This window comes from Alexandromys fortis, unplaced genomic scaffold (genome assembly GCF_014885135.2).
Source record: "Alexandromys fortis isolate MF-2015 unplaced genomic scaffold, M_Fortis_MF-2015_v1.1 scaffold_22, whole genome shotgun sequence".
In the NCBI taxonomy this organism is placed as follows: Eukaryota; Metazoa; Chordata; class Mammalia; order Rodentia; family Cricetidae; genus Alexandromys; species Alexandromys fortis.
This window is the reverse complement of record NW_026067900.1, coordinates 7,508,084-7,535,738: the sequence shown is the minus strand read 5'-3', so window position 1 is coordinate 7,535,738 and position 27,655 is coordinate 7,508,084. Positions and strand designations below refer to the sequence as shown.

Below are 27,655 nucleotides of genomic sequence, written 5' to 3'. Positions count from 1 at the left end.
ATTTTAAAAATATGACTTCCTTCTACTATTATAACTTGGTGGCAGAGTATTTACCTAGCCATAGACCCTAGATTCAATCCCTGGTAAAACACACAAACACACACACACACACACACACACCACAATCAAAGAGCCTACTTGTGAATCTTTCAGTTGCTACAATATACCATTTCATTTAAAATATGAATACTTATTACAGTGAACAATAGAAGTGAGTTGGATGCCTCTGAATTTCCTGAGACCCAAGACAAGGAAAACATCTTCCTTTCAGAAGTAAATTACCTATCAATCTATTTGTCAGCAATCTAAAAATACTGCTTTTCTTGGTGAACAGAGCCCTGAGCTGAAGACCTGTCTGGAGCATTGGGCGGATGAATAGACTGTATTAGCTCCCTCTCAAATCCATCAAGCTCATTTCCCTGGGGCCCCTGTCTTGAAAAGTAATGAAATATGACTTGTGTAGAGCAGGCATATTAAATGTCACTCCTGACAAGCTGTCGAGTTCGGTCATTACACGGGCAAATGACATAAATGCTGAAGAGAACGATTTCCACGCTGCATCTCTGAAGTCCTCCTGGGCACTCTCAACCAGAAAGCCAGGGCATTGCCTGTGCACAAAGGGGATGATATGCTGGCCTGGGAAACAGCAGAAGACGGTGGCATTTCAGTATTAGAGAGAGGGATGGTCAAAAGCACAGTCATCTCGTCCAAGATAGGAAATGGCTCTAATGTCTACAGTAACACACTGGACAGTCAGCTTCATGCACAAGAACACCTCCTGTTCTCCTTGCAGATGAGGCTTAGAGACATTTCTCAAAGTGCTGACATGGAAATTAGCAATCATGACACAGTTCAAGATCATGTCTTTTCACCAGCACCCTTACTGACTTCTGTTCTTAAGCACGTGTTTGCTAGGGACCAAACTTAGGTCCTCTGCAGGAGCAGTCAGCACTCCTCATCTGTGAGACATCTCTCCTGCAGCATCCTCTGGTCCTTAGGAGCACAATCTTTGGCTTGAGGTTCTTGGGAACCCAGTTTCCCAGTTTACTAACTCTAAGACCTCAGGCAATTCACAAACACTCTCCTGGCCTTGAATTTTTAATATGTTTACCAATATAAATCTATTGTTTTCTGTATATATATATTACACAAATATGAAATATATTTTATATATTATATATTCACATAGACATATATAATATATGTGTGTATAGGTACCTTCTTATGCACATTTTTACATTAATAAATCCAAATAACCTTTGGTTTGTCATATTCTTGAATACTCATGATACCTGTACTAAACTAGCTTCAAAAAAGCAATCAGAGCTTCCCTCTTTCCAGATCTATGACCATTTGCATGAGTAAGGTGTTGTGCCAAACTTGCCTTAAATCACCAGAGCTGGATGCTTATTTGAGGGTGGTTGTATGGCTCTTGCATTTTTTCATCTCATGTAGCAACTGCAGTCATGGTCTTTAAACACTGATTCTCGACTTGGCTTTGATGATGACTGTGTTCACCCCAGAATCACTAAGTCTGCTTTCTATTTTGTATAAGGCTAAACTATAATGCAATTATAGAGTCTATAAGGTGTAGCCTATGGTCAATAAGCAGACAGCCTCAGATGGTGTCAATCTCCTTCCCTTGCCAACTTTAGGCCTCCTCTTTGGGACTCTGAACCCCACTGGAGCTGGTTGTTTTCAGTGGGTGTCAGGGAAGGAGGTAACCATCGCTCTTAGGAAGAGTACATCCTGTCCTATGTGACACAGCAAGGGTATAAAATAATGTGTGGACCATGCATTTATTATTGCCAAAATGAATGCACACATGGATGTATAATTATTGATGTTTACTTCCTCTATTTTATAAATCCCCTTTGTACAGTTAATAGAAGCAATTAAAATATAATATAGGTTCAACCCTATAAATTAGGAAATCAGTTTCAAAGTAAATACAAGGCAAGTAAAGAATGAATCAAAACCAGCTAACAAAGGAAATAAATTTGATGGTAACAGGTATGGTAGCTCAGCCTTTCGATTCCATCACTGGGGAGGCTATGGCAGAAGGACTGCTGTTGAGTATGATGCCAGCCTGGCCTATAGAGATGAGACCTTGTCTCAAACTTAATAAAATAAAATAAAATAAAATTGACAGGAAAGGGATGGAGGAAATAAAGATTGGTTTGAAAACAATGAAAAGAAAGAAAACTTTGAGTAGTCAAAGATGAATTTCTTATAGTGCTGATTTTACAAAATTGAGAATATACAAACAGATAATAATAGGACTGTCAAGACACATGTCTTTACAAATCTTAAGTATACACTCAATTAAGTAGTATTGGATTCTCAAATGTAGAAAAAGGAGCTCGGAATTGTTAGTCAGTGGCAAAGCGCAGGCCTAGTGGGTGTGAGGCCTGGGAATAGTTCTTAGCACAGGCCACGACAGCAGCATCAGTAGAGAAGACAACCTTCTACACCTGACATGAGCATAAATTCAAAGCCATCGTCATCATGACAATTTTCTTGAAGCAATGGAACAGTGAGCTCAGTGACTATTTATTGAGAGGCCTATTGTCCCCTAAGACTCAGAAACCCAGCCACGTGCCCTCTTACACTTCCTCCTGCAAGGTCTCAGCCCTTGTGGTCAGGAGGTGTCAGACACTGAGTCCCGAGAAACAAACCTGTAAGAGCGAGTGATTTGCATTCCTCAAGGGGCATGATTTGTACCACATAGCACAGCAAGCATTGAGTTGTTTCCTAATTGCATTCCTGTGTGCCTTAGTCTTATGATACAGGGCTGCTCCCCTCATAAACTCCCAAAAGAGGAAGGGCCTGATATCTTATTCTTTTCCATTATACCATTGCATTAAGTCCTTCAGTGTATACGCCTGATGGCAGGAGGGAGCAATCAGTCTAACTCCTTAACAGAATCTGTTCCTTGTGGGGCAGACCAGATCTTGCCATTCATCCAGTAAGCAACTAATCCCGGACACTATTCTATACTTATTCACTGAACTCTTGCCCTTAATAACGTCAGGCTCTGGGTCTGGGCCCATTGTTTTTCTTGATTGGGTTCTTTTCATCCTTGGGATCAGGTATGCCCAGTTAGTAAATCTTTAACTTTCCATAATGGGGAAGGGGGAGAGTGGGAATTTTTGTGTGGGAGTAGGTAGTGTTATTTTGCTATCTGGTTCCATGGAGGCAAGAATCTTTTCCAAAGAATTACTTTGTTTAAAGAGACTGTCATTGTATACATTTTCATCCTTCACCAAAGTCCATGCAAACTTCCCAAATGAAAAGGAATAAGGAAGCTCCCATAGCATATAGTGAGAACCATTAATAATAAAAGCACAAAGGTGTTGGAGAGGAGGGATTTGCAATGCTGAAACGCTGGAGCTTTGCTAGGCAGCCTTGGTCACCATGTGGTCCACGTCAGACATTTTTTCATGGCCTCTGCCAGATGAATTGTGAAAATTCAGTCTCTGCCAAGGAGGTAAAACTTTATAGTTTCCACAATAATGTGGCTACAGTTTTTCCTTGTAGAAAAATTCAGACAAGGTTTGGCTCCTTAGCAAGTCAGTTTTCTCTGGATACTTCAAATGTGCATATACAAATATGCATATGTGTGTTTGGAATCTTGATTTGGAGAAAGATTTGTTGTAATGAAGATGTCGGGCTGCTTCCCGCCACCCGGCTAGCTTTACCTGAAATAATTACATGGAAACTGTATTCTTTTAAACACTGCTTGGCCCATTAGCTCTAGCCTCTTATTGGCTAGCTCTTACATATTGATCTAACCCATTTCTAATAATCTATGTAGCCCACGAGCTGGCTTACCAGGAAAGATCTTAACCTGCGTCTGCCTGGAGTGGGTGAATCATGGCCACTCTCTGATTCAGCTTCTTTCTCCCAGCATTCTGTTCTGTTTTCTCCGCCTACCTAAGGGTTGGCCTATCAAATGGGCCTAGGCAGTTTCTTTATTAATAAGAAATCACTCCCAAATCAAAGATTGGCATTTATAATACTTGAAATACTTACATGAATTTGCTTTTGAGTTATATCCCATGTGGAAACAGATGACAGATTCTATGATGTGTTGTACTGTCCTGTGGCCTTCACATCACCCACTGTATCCTCCTTTGGAGTAACGCCCTCAAATTCCTTTAGGGTATGATAACTAACATCTCTACTGCAAGTAAATTATCTCTTATATAAGTAAAATCGTATTATTTGCAATCTTTCCTTTACACACATACACACACAAGATTTAGGTTTGTTTTTTAACTCTACTAAAACTTGATTTAAATAAATATCAAGATCTCCTGCCAGCTTTACATGATGATTATACAAATGAGTTTATTAATTCACTCTGAAATTGTGTCTGTTTTTACACTCGTAAACTTGTAGTGGTGTTGAGTCTTCCTGTACAAAGGATATTGAAAAGGTCACTTTGTACACAGTGTTTGCTCTGTGGACGCCACTAATGCTTGTGTCTATGAATAGTAAATGTGTGTGTGCCGCAGGACAGTCGTGCCCTTCTTTCTGGAAAGGTATGCACTGGGTGCTTCAAACAAGAATCTTACTTTTCTTTTGGAGTATGTAATTAATTTATATAATCTCGCGAGGGAACCCCATAGAGTTCCATGAAAACGGACCTTCACCAGTTAGTACCATAGCAGAAGACAGAGGAGGAACGTGGAATGGAGGCTGCTGAGCTTCGCTCCTGATGTGTTCTATTAACGTTGGCAGATGGCGGGCTGATGGCGGCTTTCGACACCACTCGCTGCTTTTGGCGAGAAGCCTGACTGCTTTATTTTTCAGAGTCACTTTATATTCTTCTGATACTTATAATAGCAAAGGCTATTTATTCCTGTCCAGTGTCCTGACACTTCAAAAGATAGCATATTAAAGGAACACCTCAGTTTCTTTCTCAGCATGGAGATTTTTCAACCCAACACTTGTTTAGGGTCTGAGCAACGTATTTATTCTTCAAGGCTTTTTAAGACACAGTTTTTACTCCCCTTTAGAGAGTCAAAGGGCTGTCTGAACATACTAAAAATGGCCTTATCTGTTAAGCAACATAAAATAATATTATTGTTTTCCTACTCTTACATAGATAAAACACTGGAAAAGCAAGCATCGAACCATGCCTAGCTCAGAGAAAAAGAAACGTAACTGTGTAATTTTTATTATTGATTTCAGTGTCTTTCTAGTTGATAGATTATGTTATGGGGCATGTGATTTATTATGGTTTGAAAACACATGTCTTTTAGAATGTAATGTCTGTTGTAAAAGGTTTCAAAGTTTTAAAATAGATTGGCAACAAGCCATTACCCAAAGGAATCTATTTAAGTATTACATACTTTTATTAAATCACTCTGGCTAATTGGTGATTTTTTTTTGTGATTCACCAGTGGCTATTATAACCACCTGCCTGGACAGTACCAGTCAGATTTAACTTTTATCTACAGCAAGACTTTTCTTAAGAATTGGTGATTTAAAAAAAAAATCATGACCTTTGGAAGAGCAGGCAATGCTCTTAACCACTGAGCCATCTCTCCAGCAACCACATGGTGGCTCACAACCATCTGTAAAGAGGTCTGGTGCCCTCTTCTGGCCTTCAGGCATACACACAACAGAATATTGTATACATAATAAATAAATATTAAAAAAATCATTTCTAAGTAATGTGTGTTGAAAACCATTCACTACAGAACAAATTTGCATAAAGCATTGTTTGAAGAGTGAAATATTAGCAAGGTCCCCCAGTCAGGAAAGAAAGGTCTGGATAGAATCTGAAGTGGCATGGGAATATTTCTAGAGGGTTGTGGCTAGCATCAAGAATGCCATCCATATACTTAATGATTTTACTATGCGCCAGTAAGGTTAGTCATGTAAATTAGTGTTTCAAGTTAGAAAGTCAGGGACTAGATCTGGCTCTGAGTACTGCTGAGGATAATAAGATATTCAACATTCAACCCTGCCCTCTCTGAGTTTGTGGTATAGTCATGAGCAGGTGGTTAGTGCCGTGGGGAGCTGTGGAAGAACCTGTGTGAGAGCAGAACCACATCCAGTCTGGAGGACTATTGGGGGTCTCTTTAGCTAAAATAACCAAACTGGATCTTAAAACAGAATAATAGGCAAGCAGAATGACTGGTGAAAATTCATTACTTTCATCAAAATCTCTGTCTCTCACAAAATCGCAAGTTCAGGTAAAATGGCCTGTTTTGTGTTGAGATTTCCCCAATCCCCTGACTTGCTTTGCTTGTTTCTGTTCTCCTCTTTACAGAAAATGCACGTCTTCAAGAAGACCTTGCAGGCGTTGATTTACCCCATTTCTTCCACCACCCCACACAACTTTGAGGTCTGGACCGCTACCACGCCCACCTATTGCTACGAGTGTGAAGGGCTGCTGTGGGGCATCGCGAGGCAAGGCATGAAGTGTCTGGAGTGTGGGGTGAAATGTCACGAGAAGTGCCAGGACCTCCTGAACGCCGACTGTCTGCAGAGTGAGTGCTCAGGCTGAGGAAGTCAGCCATGTGTCTTCACCCTAGACCTCCATACCCCCGTCATCAACATAACGCATGCGCTTTCTCCTCTCACATATGCAAAGAGATACTCGTGGCCCATCTAGTCATAGAGTTGATGGTATATCCTCCACTCTTGTTCTCTTCTCTCTTGTGATAAAACACTCTGACCAAACATGGAGAAGATAGGGTTTAGTTCATCTTGAAGATCACAGTCTATCATTAAGGGAAACAAGGATGGAAACTCAAATAGAACCTGAAGCAGAAAGCAAAGAGGAATGTTGCTTTTTAGCTCATTCTGGATTGTGCTTAGCTAGCTTTTCTAGAAAGCCTAGGAGCACCTGCGTAGGGAACAGCACCACCCAAAGTGGGCTTGACACTCCTATATCAGTTAACCATGAACACAGTCCTTCACCAATACGTCCATAGACCAAAATGGTTGAGGCAATTCTTCAACAGAAGTTCCCTTTTCCCAGGTAACTCTAGATTGTATCAAGGAGACAATGAAAACTAACTAGGGCATCCCCACAGGATTGAAGTAGGAATTAGACATGGCTGGAATCCTTAGAGGGAGTTGTCATGCTGAAACAGCATTAGTATCCTCAGCTAGGGTAGATCCTCAAAGTGACCTCCAGTCTGTTCTGCTAACAGTTCTGTGATGTGACCAGATATAATGTTACTTAAGCTGCGGTCAGGACACACTTCTGACATTAGAGCTATGAGATGCTTTTCCCATTCTATCTGTTGCTCCCTGATGGGGTATTCTTCTGCACTCCCTGTATGGATGTTGGAAATGGGGCTCCTGTTTTCGAATGTTAAAGGTAAATGCATCTAGGCATATGACCCTAGTAGTATTTTCTTAATTTCCCACATGTAGTTGGCGCGGCGGGCTGCTTCCCACCGCCTGGCTCCCAGCTAGCTTTACTCAAAATAATTACATGGAAACTGTATTCTTTTAAATACTGCCCGGCCCGTTATATGTAGCCTCTTATTGGCTAACTCTCACATCTTGATTAAACCATTTCTAATAATCTGTGTAGCACCACGAGGTGGTGGCTTACCAGGAAGGATTCTAGCCTACATCCATCTGGGGTCGGAGAATCATGGCGACTGACTCACTGCCTTCTTTCTTCCAGCATTCTGTTCTGTCTACTCCACCTATCTAAGCTGCTGTCCTATCAAAAGCCAAGGCAGTTTCTTTATTAACCAATGAAAGTAACACATAGACAATGACCCTCCTCCATCACCCACAAATTTGTTTTCCTAAATATGTGAATGAATATGGCTAATAAAATTTACCCCAGAGATATATTGAGAAGGCTACATGAAGTTAATCTATGCTGTCTCTAGGTATACTCTAGGCCATAAGTTGATAGGCTCTTTATCCTTTGATACTTCTGAATAGACACAACTCACTATGATTTTTATTACTATTTAGCTTAAATTTTTTGTTGCTAAAAACTTATTTATCAGACAGCAGATCCAGAAATATCTGTCCTCTGTACTCTTGACTGTGTATAAGTGGGCTCTGTACCCCTGAATGTTATTTGGGGATTTTCTTTGACAAATTTTATCAAAGAAATCTATTTATGTGTGAGTATTGGTTTGTAATACAATGCCTTTTCATGGCAACATACTGTCTGTTCCTTTTACTTGTTTTTTTTTATATGAATACAGTTGGGTTAAGATTCTTGGAATGTCTGGAATTGAATGAAGCAGAAGAAAGTGTCAGGCTGATAAGAGCTTTGGTGGCAGCTGGCTAGCTGCAGTCAGTAAAGAACATGGAGCTTCCTCTTATTCTTTCCCCAACACAATCCGATCAGAATAAAGCAATGTTAAGGATAAACAATTCACTTGTAACACTTGTAACAAAACTTTTCTTTTCTCACTCACTTGTAAAATAAACTTTGAGGCAGAATCTCATGCAACCAAGGCTGGCTTGGAAGTCACTATGTAGCTGAGGATGACCTTGGATTTTTTATTATCCTGCCTCTGTATCTTATGTGCTGGGGTTATAGGTGTGTATTGCCAAGCACAACTCCTTCTTTGAAAAAAAGACTAGAAATGATCTCTTAAAAGAGGGAATGTTTCAATATTATTCATTTAATTTAATTATAAAACATTATTATTCAATTAAAATTTAATATTGGAAATGGAGAGATGTTGTTAGAGGGAGGCCACTTGTTTCTCTCCTGGCTGCTCAGCCCTGAAATAACCATACAGAAATTAAATTATTTAAATCACTGCTTGGCCCATTAGCTCTAGCTTCTTATTAACTAACTCTTACATATTAATTTAACCCATTTATATTAATCTGTGTATCACCACATGGTTGTGGCTTACTGGCTAAAGTTCTGTCTGACTGTCTTTGGTGGGGCTCCATGGCTTCTCTCTGACTCTGTCTCCTTTCTCCCAGCATTCAGTTTAGTTTACCCCACTATCTAAGTTCTGCCCTATCAACAGGCCAAGGCAGTTTCTTTATTAACCAATGGTATTCACAGCATACAGAGGGGACTCCCACATCAGAAAGATGATTTAGCAGTTAAGAAAATGTTCTCCCTTTTCCAGAGGATCTGAGTTTGACTCCAGCATCCTCACTGGGTGGCTCACAACCATCTGTAACTCCAGCTCCAAGAGATCCACCACCTCTTCTGACCTCCATATGCACACACACACACACACACACACAGAAACATACACATAAAATTAAGAATAAAATCTTTAAAATTTAATCACCATGTTTAAAAATGAATTATAAACAGACATTTTGATAAATAAGAATATCAGAAATGTCTTTTCCTTTTCTGCTTTAAGAGAAGTTTAATTAATAGATAATCTTTAAGCCTTGAAATGTTAATTAATGAGCAGCATTTATAAATAGTTTATAAGAAAATTATTGAGGATTCATAATTTTCACTTCCCCCACCTCCCTTAAAACAGAAAAGGAAAAGTCAATATCAGAAAATAGAAAGTATTGCCATCTAACAATAAATGTCTTGAATTTATTAGAGAAAAAATAAAGTAGTTTGGATCACGCCAAAAAAGAAAATGGGATTTTTTTTTGTCTCTCAGAGTAGAGATTGCTCCATTCATTAAACTCTAGAAAAATTTCCATGTTCTGTTTCTATTTTTAAATCAGTATTTATTATTGATATTTATCTTATTGATATTGAGTAAATAACATAATTAAAATTGTCACTGAAGTTATTCATTAAGATGAACTTATATTAATTAAGACAATACCCCATAGACATACCCAAGGCCAACCTAACACAAATAAGTCATCATTGAGACTCTCTTCCCAGGGCATCCTAGGCTGTGTCAAGCTCGTAATTAAATCTGTCCATCATGTGCATACTTTTGGGAGCAACTAATGTGGGAGAGGCCAGCCCATAACAGGCAGTACCATTCCCTAGGCAGGGAACCAGGAACTGTGTAAGAGTAGAGAAATTTAATTGAACATTTTCAAGTAAGGTGGGAGCCATGCTTAAGTGTATTCATTTTTCTCTGCTCTTGACTGAAGGTACTGTGACTTCCCTTCTGTGATGGAGTGGGCTGTAGCCTGGAATTGCAAGGCCCTTTATGTCTATTTTAAAAAAACATGAACTTACATGTAAACTAGAAAAGTTAGAAGAATCAAAAATATCATATAATGATCAGGTAGATGTGGGCATCCCTTCCTTAGTAACCTTGTCTAATATTTCCATAAAATCAACATTTTTATACTGGTCATAATGAAGTTCTGCAAATATATGTGTTTAGTATCAAAGTTTGCTATAAGAACTAACAAGAGAATTGAAATTCTCCCTCCAAAGTCTCTTAAGAAAAGTCTCTTTGTTGTTTCAACCAAGAAGTCAGTGTTTGTGTTGGTATTTGCCTCTCAAGGGCCAAGATTGCAGGTGTGAGCCATTCTGCCTGGTTTAAAATATTTTCTTTGATTGTCCTCACAATGTAGAAAAGATGCAAATATAAAAGCAATAAAAATCTGTACATAATGCTGGATTCTAAACTAAGTAGCCCCAGAGTCCCACAAAAGATGTGTTTAGCCCATACTCATTCTTCAGAAGTCCAAATATCAGATAAGATTAGAGAGTCTGTTGTAAGTGTTCAGCAAGCAGGTCTTGTGAGGTATGTCCTCTGTCTCCCTGACTTATGCTATGCCACACTTCTGTATCCTAATACAAGCCCCTTTAAATTCACAGCATTAATAAGACCTGGCTATTTCTGTTGTTTGCAAATTGGATATTGATTCTCTCCTTCCGTGATTCCATTACCAACCTTTGCAGCCACGATATTTTGAGACCATCAGATAAGTTGAATATATTGAGCATCCCCCTTGGGTAGGGAATTTAGTCTTGGAAGAAAGTAAATAATATTTACTTCTCTATAACTTAACACACATGTAAGATATGCTTAGTAAATGTGGGATAAACAATTGATAAAGGCACAAAAATGACTGTGAGAAGCAGTTGGGCAGAAGAAGGGGATACTAGAGGGATGGCTTGGTGATATTAAATGGTGACTGTTCTTGTAGAGGACGCAGGTTTGAGTTCCAGCATCCACATCGTGTCGCATAGTCATCTATAACAACAGTGCCAGGTACCTGATACCCTCTGACCCCTGTGGGCACCATATATGGCATACATATAAACATATAGGCCAAACACTCATACACATAAACTTTTAAGTAGCCTGAAATGACTGATCATCTTTCTGTACAACCATACATAGTTGGAGACACTAGATGAGTAGATTGAAGAGCCCTGTGGACTACTGAGTTCAGAGAGTCCAGCGTTCTGTCAAGAACTGAATGAGAGAGAGAGAGAGAGAGAGAGAGAGAGAGAGAGAGAGAGAGAGAGAGAGAGAGAACAGAGACACAGAGACACAGAGACACAGAGACACAGAGACACAGAGACACAGAGACACAGAGAAAGAGAGTATGTATGTGTATGTACGTGGACACCTTGACAATTTGTTGAAGCTTGTCTGATTGGCGCTTGGATGGATGGACATAAAACTTCAAGCCTTTTGTAATAAAAGGTGATTTGAAACAGTTAGATAATCGTTAAGCCTTCAAATGCTAATTGATGAGCAGCATTTATGAATAGTTTATAAGAAAATTATCTAGGATTCATAATTTTCACTTCCCCCACAAAATAAATAGCTTACCCACCTCTCTTAAAGCAGGAAAGGAAAAGTCAACAGAAGCATAGTCATGTCCATGGCACGGTCACCATGCTGTGTCAAGATTAAGACACATAGAAGTATCCTTGCAGATTTGTATGTTGCTGAATTTGTCCTAGGATCTAGAAAAAAGTTTTGGAAAAGAGAAGAGGTGGCAACATTGAGAAAAACTTTAGATGGAAAGTCTGTTTCCCTGAAGAAAAAAAAAATCAATAAATCTCACAAACTTTCATTTTCTGGTTTACAACGTTTTCACATTCGTCTAGCCTCCACCCCAGACCTAGCCAGACATCACAAAGATTAAGTGGGCAATAGGCCCAGCTGGCTACACTTCCCGGTTAGCCTTCAGTGCTGTTCCAGAAATAGTGGCTACATTTGTGGTGGACAGAACTGGAATGTAAGGAGAATTACTGCCCTTCGGTCTCATCCAGCAGCTGCATCGCTGAGCTGGGCTGTGCACGGAGCTCAGGGCTTGTGTGCGTTCTTTAGCCCTTTCACGGTGAAGGTAGCAGCTGCCAGTTCCTTGTGAACAAGGAGCATGTGGTCGCCATGGGCCCTAGCTGGAGGACAGGTTCTTCATGTCTTTTGTAGAGCCCATTATTCCAAAGCACTTGACTTTATGGAGAAGAACATGGAGAGCATTCCTAAGACTCCCCGGGGTTCTGTTTTCTGAGTTTAGTTGATGATGTCTGAACATCAGAACAGACTGTGCTGTATGTATGGAATCAACAACAAAAGTGGAGCAGCAGGGACTAGAAAAATATGAGAGCCACCTCCGCCCCCCTATGCAGATCCTAGCCTCTGAAGTATACATGTAAACAGTTGGGTGTGAGAGTAAAGCCAAAAATCAAGAAAGCAGACCAAGAGAGGATAGTGATAAGTAATGAGGAAGAACGGGGTGGGGCAAAGGAAACATAAACAAGGAAAGGAGTCTGTAAGAGGGAGGCTACAAGCAGAGATGAGGCAAATGAAGATGGCAGAGATGAGGGGAGCGAGCCACATAAACACCCTTAGTTTAAAGATATCAAGTGCTGATGAGAGAGCTGGTGGTTAAGAACACTCACTGCTCTTGCATAAGATCTGAACCTGGTTCCTAATACCTACACAGAGTGGCTCCTAACTGCCCATAACTCCAGCTCCAGGAGAGCTGACGCCCTCTTCTGGCCTCTGTGGGTACCTGCATTCACATGTTCACAATACACACACACACACACACACACACACACACACACACACACACACACGCTAAACCTCAAACTCATAATGATATCTAGCCCATTATATAGTGGTTTTAAAAGAACCTATAAATAAAAACAGACCCAAGCCTCCCACAACATCTTGAAGAACTGCAGGCTAGAGTGGAGTGATAATTCTACTTCCTGAAGAAACAGTGGCCCCTCATCAGAGTTCTGGTGCTTTGCCTAGTGACCTTGTTTTTTTATCTGTGCTTAGGCAAAATAATGAAAAACCTGTCCATCTCATTACAGCACGACACAAGGGAACAAGGTCAGAGATGATAGCCTGGGGGCACGTTTAGATCCCACAGGGAGACATCATAGGAGCAGCAGGACTCCAGGCAGCTTCCAACAGCAGTGTGAACTGTGTGCACAGCTAACTTCCTGGGTGTCAGAGGTTATTTAAGGGAGAAACTAAGCAGAAAGAAATCCGTGTTTAAAGTATTTCATGTGTTGTTCTAGTTTCTTTAATTTCTGAGTAGGATGTAAAGAAACTATATATGATTTTTTTAAAAAAATAAAATGCATCTTTACTTCTTCAATCTCTCCCTTAAGTATTCTTTGACATATTTGAAAATTGAGAGCATTTTAAAATTATTGATTTAAATGATTAAGATAATTTGTTACTCTAGACTAATCGAGAAATTTCAAAAAATTACCCATGAGATACAGTAGTTCATCCCGATTTTTTATTTTTTTAGTGAACACGTTTCTCAAACTCATAAGATTGCATTTGCTGATAAGGATACTTGACTGCTGCAGTGGGGTCTGAACAGGAAGAGCCAGCACTGCAGGGGAACTTGTGGTTTGGCTTGGTTTTGGAGGCAGATCCACTCACAGTCAAATTACTTCTGCAAGAGGTGACTGTTCCTCGGGGGAGAGGGCCCCCAACCCACATGTCCCCATCTTCCTCACGGAGCCACCTACAGGGATGGGAGAGATGCTCCATCACATCACAGCTCCTCCAGTTATCCAGGCCTTTGTTTGCAAGAACCGTGGGTTACAAAGCTTTGAGTCTACGAGGAGGAGGTGGGCTCTGGGGGAGTCACAGGTCTGTTCCACCAAGAGACTGAAGGCAAGTGAAAGAAGGAGGGCTGGGGTTATCTCAGATGTAAAGCAGCTGATAGGAAGGGTGGGAAGATGTCAACTCTGTGCCCACCTACAGGATTCCCTGGAAAGAAAACAGGCATCCAAAGAGGACCACCCACATGATGTCACAGGGAAAGACACGTTTCTATGCTAGAAAACGCAGAGAGCAAAAGCAGTGCTCACACGCCTCAGTCCCGATACTCTATGCACTTTCCTCCGGTGTTAACCCATTGCTACCTAGTCTGCTAACCTCAAGTGCATGTAAGGGCTTCTGTGTGTCTAAACACTATCAAACAAACAAATTTTCCCAGTGTCTTTGGACTTTAGCGCCATTTGTTTCTAAGCTCTGTATTGACCCCAACTGGCTAACAGCAACGGAAACAGTAGCCCTTGGATGGTACTTGATACGGTACTGTTCATGGGTGCTTCACAGTCATTATGGAGCTCAAAGTCCTGAAATTCCTTGTAAGGATAAAATGCTTTGATAGATGGCTCTGATCTCTACCTGTTTGACTTTCTAAAATCCTACATTTAATCATCATTAGATGATGATAACTCTCATTATTTATTACTCTACCTACTTGCTTAATCCTCACCTAACCTCCTTAAAAGAGATCCTACCATTGTTCCCTTTTGCTTATGGATGAGACAACTAAGGGTTAGGGTGAAGAAGTAACTGTGAGGGTTGGGGTGAAGATCAGTTGGTAGAATGCTTGCTTAGCAATAATCAAAGTCCAAAGGCACAGTACCTTGTGGTTCATAAAACCAAGCATGGCATGATGTGCTCACCAGCATCCAGGATGCAAAGATAGGAGGATCAGAGTTCAGGAGCATCATCGGCTACATAGCAAATTCAAGGTCAGCCTGGGAAATAAGACCCTGTCTAAAAAGAAATGGAAGGAAGGAGGAGGAAAGGAAAGGAGGGAGGGAGGAAGGGGAAAAGAGAGGGAGGGAAGAGGAAAAGAAGGGAGGAAAAGAGTAGGGGGAGACAAGAGAGGGGAGAGGAGGAGAGGGGAGAAGATGGAAAGGGAGGAGAATTCAAGTGCAACATGCCATGCCACTGTCCTGGTCCATTTGGAAGCAAATCACCATAATCTAGATGATGCTGGATATCAGAACTTCACTTCTCACTGAATCAGCCCCCAGTCACCTCCAACATTTGTCCCACTGCCAGTTCCTGATTTTCTGTGCTCCACAAGGATAAGGGGAAAGGGACTCCCTTGCCCTCTTCTATAAGGGCACTAAGTCCCATTCATCAGGGCTTGGCCCTCAGCACTTTCCTATTATCCTGAAACCATCGCCCCCTCTACATCCTGCCTGACACTGCCACATTGGTGGTTAGGCCTCAGTGCTGGCATTTGTGGGGCACAAGCATTCAGAACACATCCGCTAGTAACTGGCAGGTGGGGACTTACCCCGGGTTGTTCCCTTTACCCCAAACATTGCTAACTACATCCCCTTGTACTTTATTGCCAAGTGATCTTAAGCCATTGCTTCTGTGTGTAGTTAGATGCAAGCCTTTATGCAAGAGAGACGCAAGCCGCCTGTCTGATACGCTGTGTAGGTCCTTAAGTTCAGGTTTGGCAGGCTCGACTTTCTGATGACAGGCACACAGTCCTTGTTTTCTGTGAATTCCTAGCTGGAAGCCAAGGGCCAGGTGTTTGCACTTCGTAACTGTATTCTTCAGCCCTTCAATTATTTTGCATGGAGGGAAGCACTCCCTCCAGTATTAGGGCCCATTTTCATAGTCTGCTAGAAGAGGGTGATTTATGAATTGTAATTATAATTGTCTTTGTACCTTTAATTCCTTCAAGAATGTGTGTGGCTTCTGTATCTAGTAAGCACACGCTATTGTCTATACCATGTGCTGGATGCTAGGCTACACCTCTAAGAGAGCATTTGCCCTACCAGATAGGGATGCAGACATCCACACAGGTAAGTGGGTCACATGTAAGTGGCAAACACACAAGGGGTGGTTGAGTGGTTACCAGGTGACAGTGCTAATCATACGAAGGTGAATATGTTACAGATGGGGCTTGTCGCCTTTGTTTTCTGTAGTGAAGGACAGACAACATGATTGGTAGATGTTAGAGGACTGTGTTCTCAGCTAAGGAGAAACTAAAACTGTGTTCTGAGAGTAGAAGACAGTGTACTGAGGTGAGAGTCCTGAAAAGCACAGACCTGTTTAGGACGCCTGTTGCTGGGAACCTAGAATGTTGAAGTTTTATATATGTGTATAAATATAAATAAATATATAAGCACACAAGAATACATACATGAACAGTGCTGGAGTGAAAGAAATGGTGAGAAAAAGAGATGGGGGAGAGAGAGGCAGGTAGACATGCTTATTTGGAAAAAATACTAATTTGTGAAATAGAAAGTTATGAATTTCACATCAAAACTTGCATCATTCAAATAGTAGTAGATTTTAAAAAATGAAGAAAATGAGAGGCTCTGGTTGATAGTCCTGTAAAATTATGAAGAAAGGAGCGCGTTTTCTTGCATGCCCTCTTGTATCAAGTTGAACTCTCATTGACTGGAGGACTCTCGCCTCTGTCTAAGCTGACTTCTCTACCTGCTGTATTGTATGTGACCGCATTGCCCCGTGAGTGGTCTGAAAGGGGGCCGTGAAGGCTACATCTGGGCAGCACCTCACTGGTGACTTTGCAGTGGTGCGTTTCCTCTGATCTCAGCTACTGCCGATGATCACTGCTTTGGGAGCGACCTGAGGACTTTGAAAGACTTGCATAAATGCTTATCTGCGGTTATCACTGATTACTTTGAAATAATCAGAACAAGCCCAAGGGACTGGAAACTTGTGACAAATCGCAGCAATTTAAAGAAAACAGTCTGATTGGAAAATTAAGACGTGGGTCTGATGAACAACAGAGCCATGGGAAGGGCTTGTGGATCAGCTGCCAAATTAATTAGGAATTCGTGTCTGAAACTCTGATGGAAGCTCTTCAGAAACAAAATGTAAACACTGAAAAATCTCTAAGCTACATATCTTCTCTGGAAATGACAGATAAGGGGCTTAAACATAAGTGTCTGTCAGCCTTCCCTCCCCAAATTGGCAGTCTCAGTTCCCGGCTCTGACTGTTCCGCACATACTCATGCAGAAACACAACGAGAGCATCAAAGAAAGAGGTGCGAGAGATTTCAAAGTTAATTGTCAGAGATTTGACACCTTGGGACAAGAACTCTCTTGGCATCTTAGCTTTGAATCTGGCAGTTGCTGCCTCTGTGAGCATTTGCTGTGTTAGAAGCTTAAGTCTAGGGCCCTTCACATCACAGGACTGGAGCGTTCTTTCCCAGAGGCTCTGGACTAACCAGTAGCCATGACCTTAACCTTTGGGGTATGAGGGTGGGAAATGAGCATCTTCAAGCTGCTCCTATCCCTTTGGAAGTCTTAGTGTAACTCACTAGGCAAATTTCTCCAGGCACCTTGAAACCTGTAGGTGTTTTCTGCCCATCTCAGACACTTAAGGAACATTTCAATACTAGAAGCCAAATATGCCTGTTAGTGCAGCCGCCCCGACCAACCTAACTATATTTTACTAAGTAAGAATTATACACTATGTAGTCAAGCTGTTACTGGTAAATTACAAACATGCTTAATTACTTAATGGCACATAATTTACAGATATGCAGCTGTTCGAGGGCATGCTGTAACAGATGAGTAAGGGTATTTCGAAAGGTCTTTAAAGAGGGATGCATTCTCTTTTAATCTTCTCAGTTAAAGACGTTTTGAGGGCTGGTGACTCAGACGGCAAAGCAGATAAAGGTGCTCTTCCACCAACACTGTCAGTGCAAGTTCAATCCCCAGGACCTGACTCTGACATCTCCATGTGTGCCATGGCACAGGCATATACACACATGTACATATTCACATCCCAGGAGGCCACATGCAGCAGTGAGGATACTTGTGGTGTATGCAGAAGCTGTGGGCCATAGACATGGTGTGTGGGGAATGCTCCATGGCCAGAGGCACTTGGGAAGCACAGAATACCCAGAAAGTGGATTCAATCAGGCAGAATAAACTGGACGAGCTCTGGCTTATTGGTTTCCCAGGGAAATGTACGCCTTACATCCAATCTAGTTTTGTTTCATTTAGAGTCATTGAATACGCACATGTGTTATGTGACACACCTGACTGATTTCATGCATCCTTCGTGTTATTTTGAATTTCTTTAAATGCAATCACTTATAGAACTCGTTATTTATCCCAGTATTGTCGCTGGATGGGGGACAGAAGTTCACTCAGTTGCCAAGAGCACTAATGAGCACTAATTGTTCTCAGTGCAGTGACTCATTCTCCTGCTCTTTAACGGAATATCTGTCCCAGCTCCTGAAAACTACATCTCGGATACTCGTGCCTCTCTCTCCTTTTGAACCGTCACAGAGTGACTTCTGTACGGCCACACAGCCTCTGGTTTTCTATTGCAGGAGCAGCGGAGAAGAGCTCGAAGCATGGTGCCGAGGACAAGACCCTGACCATCATCACAGCCATGAAGGAACGAATGAAGATAAGGGAACGAAATAGGCCCGAGGTGTTTGAAGTCATTCAGGAAATGTTCCAGATCTCCAAGGAGGATTTTGCGCAGCACACCAAAGCTGCCAAGCAGAGCGTGCTGGATGGGACCTCTAAATGGTCAGCAAAAATAACCATTACAGGTAGAATACATCTCTTATGTGTTTTATTTCTTATCGAGGCTGTTTATGTGTCTCAGGAATTACCATTAGTAAAAAATAAAATTACAGGTAAACTAATAAGTTTTTTTAATCTTGTCAATGTTCATAAATCTAGAGTTACTTCAATTTTCTCAAATATATAAAGGATAATTAGAATAATTTCAGTCTGTATTCTCCTACTTTACTCATCAATACCCTAAAGATTTCAAAAATGAGCTTTTCAATTGCCTCCTACTGAATAATGCCAGTGGGGTCGATGATCTCCTCACTGAGGGTCAGTTTTATTGAGCTTCTTTAAGGAGAATCATTTCAATAGCTAACTACACACTCATCCACCTGATCCTAAAGTAAAGACCATTGATGGTTTAAGTTCTTTAGATTAAACTCTAAAGTTGGTCCTTTGCATGATAGTAACACACACATTTTTACTGGAGAGATGGGTTGGTGCTTATGAGCACTTGAGGCTCTTGCAGGGCACCTGAGTTCCAGAGGATCTGATGCCATTTCTCACCTCTATGAGCACTGCACAATGTGACATACATACATACATATATACATGCTGGAAAACACCCATATATGTAAAACAAGCCAAACCAGAAACATAGAGCAATCTTTCATTTTGTTATATAAAAACAAAATATATAATAACAAATAATTTGTTATATTATATATATAATTTGTTATATAATAATAAATAGCATAGAGCAAACTTTCATTTTGTTATATAATAAAATAAAGATAACTTTCTTCATTAGATTACACTAATCTATCCTCATACCAAAGACATTAAATTTTAAAATCACATAAATTTGTGTTTTGCTAAACAACATTTTTGCATATGGTTCATGTAACCTTGTTTGAGGAGGCCACTTGTTGGTTCCTGGTTTCTCAGCCCTGAAATAATAACACAGAAATAATATTATTTAAATCACTACTTGGCCCATTATCTCTAGTTTCTTATTGGCTAACTCCTACATATTAATTTAACCCATTTCTATTCGTCCATGTAAAGTTCCCATGTCTGTCTTCAGCAGGGCTACATGGCTTCTCCTGACTCTGCCCCCTTTCTTCCAGCATTCAGTTTAGTTTTCCCCACCTATCTAAATAGTGCCCTATCAACAGGCTAATTTTTTAAAAATTTACAGCTATAAATCTATGTTTCTATACAGCATGGTGTTTTGAAATATGAATAGAGTTCAGAGTGGTTAAATTCACAAAGTATGTGGTATCATCATCACTTTGTCCTGAAAGCTTGTGCCCTTGTGCCACCCATTCTGTGTTTCAAGGATGTGGTGCATGGCATTTGCTGTAGTTGAGTTGATATGTGACATGCCTCTTGAAATAAGTTCCTCCTAGCAAATCATAAATTTGGTATACACACACACACACACACTGTGTTATCTTTCTCTCAGACCTTAACAGCTTTTGCACATGGTGCTGTGGTTGTAGTCTTGCTTTAGAAATGACATCATTTTGTATCAGGTCCTTTTACTTAACACAATGTCTTCAAAGATCATGCTTGCTGTGGGAAGTGACAGTGTTTAGTTATGAGTTTCTATTTAATAACTTAACCAAAGACTTGAGTCAACATTTATCAAGATGAGATTTATACCAAGCTAACAGTACATGAAAAGAATGTTCAATACCACTGATTATCAGGGAAGTCCAGACCTCCACAGTGAGCTACTTCCTCACACATTAGAATGTTTATCATCCAAACATGCAAAAAATAAGTGTGGGTCAGAATGTGGAGGAAAAGGAGCCCTGGACAGTGGAGAGGGGGATGGATATAAATTAATACTACTATTGTGCGGAACAACAAGAGTCCTATAAAAACTCAAGATGGAATTACCGCATTCTCCAATAGCCCCACTATGGAGTATATGCCCCAAAGAAATCAAACCACAATCTTAAGGAAATAGCCTTACTTTGTGCTACCTGCAGCACAGTTCCCAGCATCTAATATCCATCAACAGATGGACAAAGGGAAAGTGGTAGGCACACACAGTGGTCAGTGCTCAACAGGAGAAAGGACAAGGGAAGACAGTCCAGTCAATATGCATGTTCTGTTATAGATGTTTATGGTGGCTTGTGGGTTGCAAGCATGAGAGTGGTCAAGATGGATCTGCAAACCCAGGACAAATTGACAGAAAATTTTCCCTAACTGTTTTGTTTCTGGAAGCATTGTCAGTTATTTCTGATTCATTTCAGTGGTTTCTGCACAAGGCTTGCAGGCAAAAGACAAAACCGGATCCAGTGACCCTTACGTGACAGTTCAAGTTGGCAAAAACAAAAGAAGAACGAAAACCATCTTTGGAAACTTGAATCCCGTGTGGGATGAGCGGTTTTACTTGTAAGTACGCACTCTCAAGCTGTCACAGGGACAAAGGATGTTTGAGAATGACCTCAAGACAGGCTCGTGAAGGCTAAAGAAGCCAGCATCGTGTTTGAGTCCTGTAAACATTAGGCGGAGCTCAGGGAAACCTGCAGTGGGGGAAAAAGTGTTTTGTTTACTCTTGTGAAATGCATGAAGGTGTGCACACAAAGGTCCACAGTAGGAGCAGCACTGGAGGGAGGTTGGATGTGGTCTACTGTGTAGTCTGTGGCTTGGGATGTGACTCCTCAGAGCGAGGAAGCCATGAGTTGGACAAGCATTGCACTAGCTCTGAAGATTTGTGACCAAGGACAGGAGAGATATTTGGGCACCACTTGGCCCATCCATCCTGGTATGAGAGTAGACCACTCCAGAAAAAAATGGCTGGTGATAACTTCATGACTTTTCACTCTCTAAGAGGACATTTATTTATCAATTCCAGCATCTTACACCTAACAGCAAGAAATTGTTTTTCTGCCCAAGATTCTTTCCTTTCTGTAATTCTTTTAGGGGTGGGAAAATTTTAATTATTATCTGGTACAAAGGCACTAAGGAGCCTAAATCTATAGCATTCCCTTTACCTGCTAAGTAAGCCATCTTGGATCTGTTTAAGTGTTTAACAAGTGAGGTGTGGGGTTTTGTTGTTACTTGCTTGAATATGGACCAATGCGAAAGTGTTCAGAAATTGGTTTAGAGAATCCTTTGGGATTGTGTAACTATGGAATGAGTGATGAGGTTTAGATGGTGTCTCTTTTCAGAGGGAGGGGCAGGCAAATCGCTAACTCCTTTTAAACGGAAGACAAGAAATCAATGGGTTGTTACAAATTGAGATTCTACTGGAATCAAATAAATGAATAAAACCGATTAAGGACAAAGGGGGAGAGAGATGGAAACTAAAGAGAGCAAAGAACTCCGAGCCAAGGCAGCTGGACTGGCGCAGCATCCTGAGGACAGGATGCAGCTAGAGCCTCCAGACCCTTAGTCGGAGATGCACAAACAAAACTTCTTTTAAAATACCTTGACTGAGACATCGTTGACAGGCTAAATCTGCACAGAGGTGAATAGTTAAGGTTTGTTCTGTGCCTGCTTCTGTGAAATCATCACCTCAGACAAGGTGGTGAGCTTGTCTCTTACTCCTAAAAGGTTTGTCATGCCTCACAAATGACTTTCCTTGTGCTTAGCAGAAGCCAGTCTGGGTACTGATATAGTATACTTGGTGATCCTCATTTTCTACAATTTCCATGGATAGAATCATGAGGTATGCACCCTTCTCCCATAGAGTTCCATCCGCTCCGCCTATGTGTTTTGAGTTTTAGAAAGCATCTCTAGCTCTTAACTTATTATTGCTGTGTAATATTTCAGCACCAGTTCCTATTTATCTCATAAATGTACAGGCGTACTGAATCTAACCCAAACTTCTAGTACTTGTTAAGGATAAGTCTTAAATCTTATAAATCTTAGCATTCTACCTTATATACAGTAGCATCTTCTATAGATTTGGTTTAAATCTCTAACCACTAAGAACCGTAAGTGTTGCTGAGCCTATATGCTGGGTTTCTTCTTCGATTAAGTGCCTATTCAAACATTCTGGCATTTTCAGAGTTTAGTATTTTTTAGTTGCATATGCTTTATAGGTTTACATCTAGACATTGATGCATTTTTAAGTAAAATGTAGTATGGTATAAGTTATACCTATGAATATTTGAGTATTTGTCATTTTGAAAGCATTGTTTGTTCTCAGCTAAATTGCTTCTTTACCTTTTGATAAAACTCAGCTCTGCCTGTGTGGGTGGCTGTATGTCAGGACTCTTTGTTCTGTTCTGTTTATCTTTTTGTACTCAGGACTTTGGGGTGTTGATGGACCAAACCCTTATTAAAATGTCTTAAATTAAGAAGGCATTAGCTATGTGGTGTTCATCCATTTTTCAAAGTTGTGTTGACTACATTAACACTGAGTCATTATTTTCATATGAATTTTAAAATCAGTTTATCATTTTCTTTACAAAGTAAAACAATGAAAGAGTCAATTTCAGATAGAATTTTCATTGTCTAATAGCCTTGTATGAGATTCTAGTATTCAATCCAATGGAAATGACACAGCAAATATCTCCGCCTCATTTCTACCTTACCAAGAAGCATTCTTGCCTTTGCTAATTCAAATCTGAGCAGTGGCTTTATTGAGGCTGCTATTTCTTCATTTAGGAAAAATATCTTCTACTATATTCTCGATGTGCAGAGAGTTTTGATAAGAAGGCAGACGTTGGAATATGTCCTGTTCTTTTTCCTGTGTTTTGTCTTTTCCCTGTATTGACATGTCCATATGGGTTAGATTATCATGTTGTAAAATTATTTTCAAGATATATTCCATTGAGTCTGTGTTCCCACTGTTCACTGCAGGAAGTCTCTTGTGGCCCTCATTTTTGTAGAGCACATGCACATTCCCCCATTCTGCTATTTTTGATGTTTTTCTCTCAGTTCGTTTGTATGATGTCATTGTGATGTGGTATAATGTCCCTTTCCTAGTGTTTCTGCTGCTTAGGATTTGTTGAGCTGCTTGAGATTACAGATCTGAATTTTCTGTCATATATGGAAAAACTCCTGGTCATTATTTTTGTAAAGATTATTACTGCTTCTCACTCCAATTATGGAAATTCCATTAACACATGCCTGAATTCTCTTGAATTTATCGGTCTCTTGATGCTCTGACTCAAATTCAATTTAATTTTCTTTGCTGTACAGAATGTTTTGTTTTTCCTTTATAAGAGTTATTTTGTGTTATATGCATGTTTGAGTGACGGCATGTATGTATGCGCAACATCTGTGTGCCTGGTGCCTGTGGAGACCAGAAGACGGCTTCTGAAGCTGAAGTGATTATGGTTGTGAGCCACCATATGTGCGCTAGAAACTGAACCTGGGTCTTCTATAGGAGCAACCAGTGCTTTGAACCACCGAGTCATCTCTTCATCCACACTGTGCAGAATAATTTTAATGTAATATAACTTCATATGTCAATTCTTGCCTTATTGAGCTATTGGAGTCTTCCTCTATATGTCTCTACCTAGTCTAAAGCCCACTGTCTTTTCCTTTAGTACAGCAGTTCCCAAAATATGGGTCACAGCCCTTTGGAAAACCTCTGTTTCCAAAAAAAATTTACATTATGATTTATTATAGTAGCAAAATTACAATTATGAAGTAGCAATGAAAACAGCGTTATGGTTGAGGGTCACCAGAGCATGAGGAGCTTATTAAAGGGATGCATTAGGAAGGCTGGGAAGCTCTGCTCTAGTAACTTCAAATTTCAATTCCAAAAGTTGTTTATGTGCATATGAGGTGAGTGATATTAAGTTACAATCTTCTATATGGAATTATCCAGCCTTACCATCATCACTTTTTGAAAAGGCTATTTTGATCTCATGTGTGTTTTGGTCCCTTTGTTGGGGACCATTTAGGTTAAGGTTTCTGTGTGTATTTCTGGGTCCTCTATTCTGTTTGATCCTGTCCTATCCTACTCAAGTCTATTGGTTGCACTTCTGCTCTTATCCAGTGTCGTGTTTTGTTACGGTGGTGTCATAGAACTGTGCCCAAGGGCATGACCTTGCTGTTCCTATATTGAAATCTGAACTAAGTGCATGAGACCTTCATACGACCCCTCCTATGAGCCTCTGCTTCCAGAAGAATGGGTGGGCCATCAGACCCTCGCTTGAGATTCCAACACTTAACTCCTCCCTGCTGCCCCATTATCCCAGCTGCAGCTAACCCTGGCCCGCTGCAAAGAATCCGTGGTGGACACGGGAGTAAACAGGAGAGGAAAGGCTGACTGTGACTGGAAGCTCCAAGCAGTCCAGCTTTTGTGGGTGGTCATTTAGGGTGGAGAGGAGTTTTTGAAAAATGCGGCTGGCTTCAAGTCATCTATGCTCCCTTAAGTAAGCCTGCTACATGCATTGTTTCACGGAGCTGTCAAGAGCATCATTGCTCTTCTTTATTGGGATTACATGGAATTGGTTGTTTGGGTTGCATTGCCAGTTTTACAACTATTAATTTGTTGCATCTTCCAGAGTTTTCTTCCACTTCTGCATAACTTTCCAGTTCCACCTTGGAGGCCTTTTTACCTGCTTGGCTGAGCTTCTTCCTCAGTTTTTGTTGGCCTTTCTTTAGGGTCAAGTCAGTGGCCTTCTTGTCTTGCTTTCTTCCTCAAGGGATTTGCCATGGTGTGTAGGTAAAGTAACTGAATTTTTTAATCTGTTGATTCTGAATTCTACTACTTTGATCCTAAGAGTCTGTTAACTTTTGAGCCTATGTAATAACTATAGTAAATGTTTGATGCCCTTGGCTGCCAATCTGAGAGTTTCTGTTCACAGCTTAGCTTCGTCTTCAAGGTTTGCTCAATCTGCAGCAGGTTTTTCTATTTGAACACCTTTAAGTCTATGTTGTGTCTTGGACAACATTGTAAAGATCACTTTGTCTGCAAATGGGTATTATGACATTCGATAAATACTCTTACTCTTTGTCCTGAAAATCGGTTATATAGAAAAGTTTCATTTCTTTGGATCTTGCTTTAAAATCTGCTACATAGAACTGAAATTGGGCTTTGGATAATCATGCTGTTCTCTAAGAAGGCCCGAGCCTTAAGTGCACTCTGCTTACTGACTCTTGAATTCTTAGGCTTTTTTGTCAGCTTAGTGGAAAATTGCTTAACTGGTTATGGGTGGGTGCTGGGCTCTGTTGCTTCTGTCCCATCCACTGTTCTTAAGCAACCCTTGAGGTGTCATCTCAGACACACCCTCGCCATCATTCAAATGACGTCTCAAGGAATCCTCAGGAGACAACTGGAATCCTCCTTCTGTTCTGTGCTCTTCAATACTGTATCCTGTGGCCTCCAGCTGCCTTGTTCTTCCCAGAGTTAGAGCTTTGTCTTTTCATCTCAGAGAGCCAAAGTGACTCTACATTTCTTGGACAGTGGCTGGGATAGTCTCCTAAGACAAAAAGCTGAAGGAATCATGAGGCTCACTTGGGGTGTGTTCTTGCAGGGATCAGTTCATTGAATGAACTCCATGTGCTTACGTGTCTTGTAGGCTTTTTTGGGTTTTCATAAATGATATCTTTGTTAGTCAGTGTTGACTGGGATGAAAGTCTGAGAACCTGAATTAGTTCTGACCAGTAAAGGGAAAATAAAACAGTATAAGAGCCAATGCAATGCATGCCAGGCAAAAACACTTCTAAGGGATTTGAAATGTAGGTCACCAGTAGCAATCTAAAAAAAAAAAAAAAAGCAATCCAACAAATATGTATTGTCATATTTAATATTATAAAGATTATCCATTAAAAATCAGCCGAGAAATGATGTGTGTGTGTGTGTGTGTGTGTGTGTGTGTGTGTGTGTGTGTGTATAAAGTGCCCCCATCAATGTCGGGACCATACAGAAAGTCTAAATACACTAGTGGCCAGTTTCACATCAAGAATAATGTAAATCCCAGACAACCTAGAAAGCATGGGATAAGCACCCAGAACTGTATATCCAGATTCTGGCAATTATGGCAACACAGTGGCAACATTGTCATGTGCAGAGTGTTCCTACCTGATAGCAAGGGCAGGTGAGTGTCAGAGCATGTCCGACTATAATTCTGCTGAAACAGAACGAGAGCAGAGGCTGCGCAGAAGACCTGCATGGTTGCTAGGCCCATCGCTATCATTCTGTTGATGAGAAAATTGAAGTTCAGATGGGTTGCGGAAGAGCCAGTTCTAAAAAGCAGCCCCCCTGCTGTGATGCCAAATACCCGACATAAGTGACGATGGCCAGATGTGCCTTCTCCTGCAGCCAGACTCTCCGCTCTCAAAAGCTGTTAACCTGGAGGAGGCAAGCCAACACAAATCTTGTGAAAATGAGACAAAACCATTGCTCAATTTTTTTATTTGGCTATAGAGTTTAATTGTTCCTCTGTTAAAGGCCCTTTGATGCCCTCTGGAGATTTTTATAAGACATTTTCATTTTAATTTTACCTCTCTTACACAGCTTAAATTGAGAAATTTTAATTTTTAAGAGAGAGAGAGAGAGAGAGAGAGAGAGAGAGAGAGAGAGAGAGAGAGAGCGCTCATGAAGCTAGAAACAGAAACTGGAGAGAAGATCTCACAAGAGAGGAGTAGAGAAGGGGACAAAGAGAGAAAAGTTCAATGGAGCAGGTGTAATAGGAAGGCAGAGAGGGGGAATGGATGGGGCTAGCCAGAGGAACAAAGGGCTACATATACAGCAAGGTCTATATGCAAATGCCATGAAGAAATGCAATCTTTTGTATGCTAACTTAAAATTAAAGAAGATATGAATGGCAGGTGGCTTTCGAGCGGGCTGTTTTGGAGAGAGACGCATAAAAGAGAGACGCCCTTGCTTAAGCCTAGAGAAGGAAGGACCATTCAGTTCACACATCTCTGATTTCCAAAAGACCACATAAGATCAGCTGTGATCATGCAAATCATAGTCCTTTGGAGATGGAATCTGTCTTATACAATTAAGGTGCTCTCATCTTGGCTCTTTGATTAACACTTGGATGATCATGTTATGATTA

General features: G+C 40.7%; 1 protein-coding gene across 2 annotated transcripts in view; it reads left to right on the top strand.

Annotated features, from left to right (window-relative positions):
* Positions 1–27,655, top strand: part of Unc13c (unc-13 homolog C) — a 427,364-nt gene that overhangs the window by 144,753 nt on the left and 254,956 nt on the right. For both annotated transcript variants that reach the window (XM_050125822.1, XM_050125813.1), the window contains 3 exons: positions 6,287–6,506; positions 18,479–18,706; positions 20,936–21,077. In XM_050125822.1, coding sequence (XP_049981779.1) covers positions 6,287–6,506; positions 18,479–18,706; positions 20,936–21,077 — 590 coding nt within the window. The remainder of the gene's footprint in view (positions 1–6,286; positions 6,507–18,478; positions 18,707–20,935; positions 21,078–27,655) is intronic.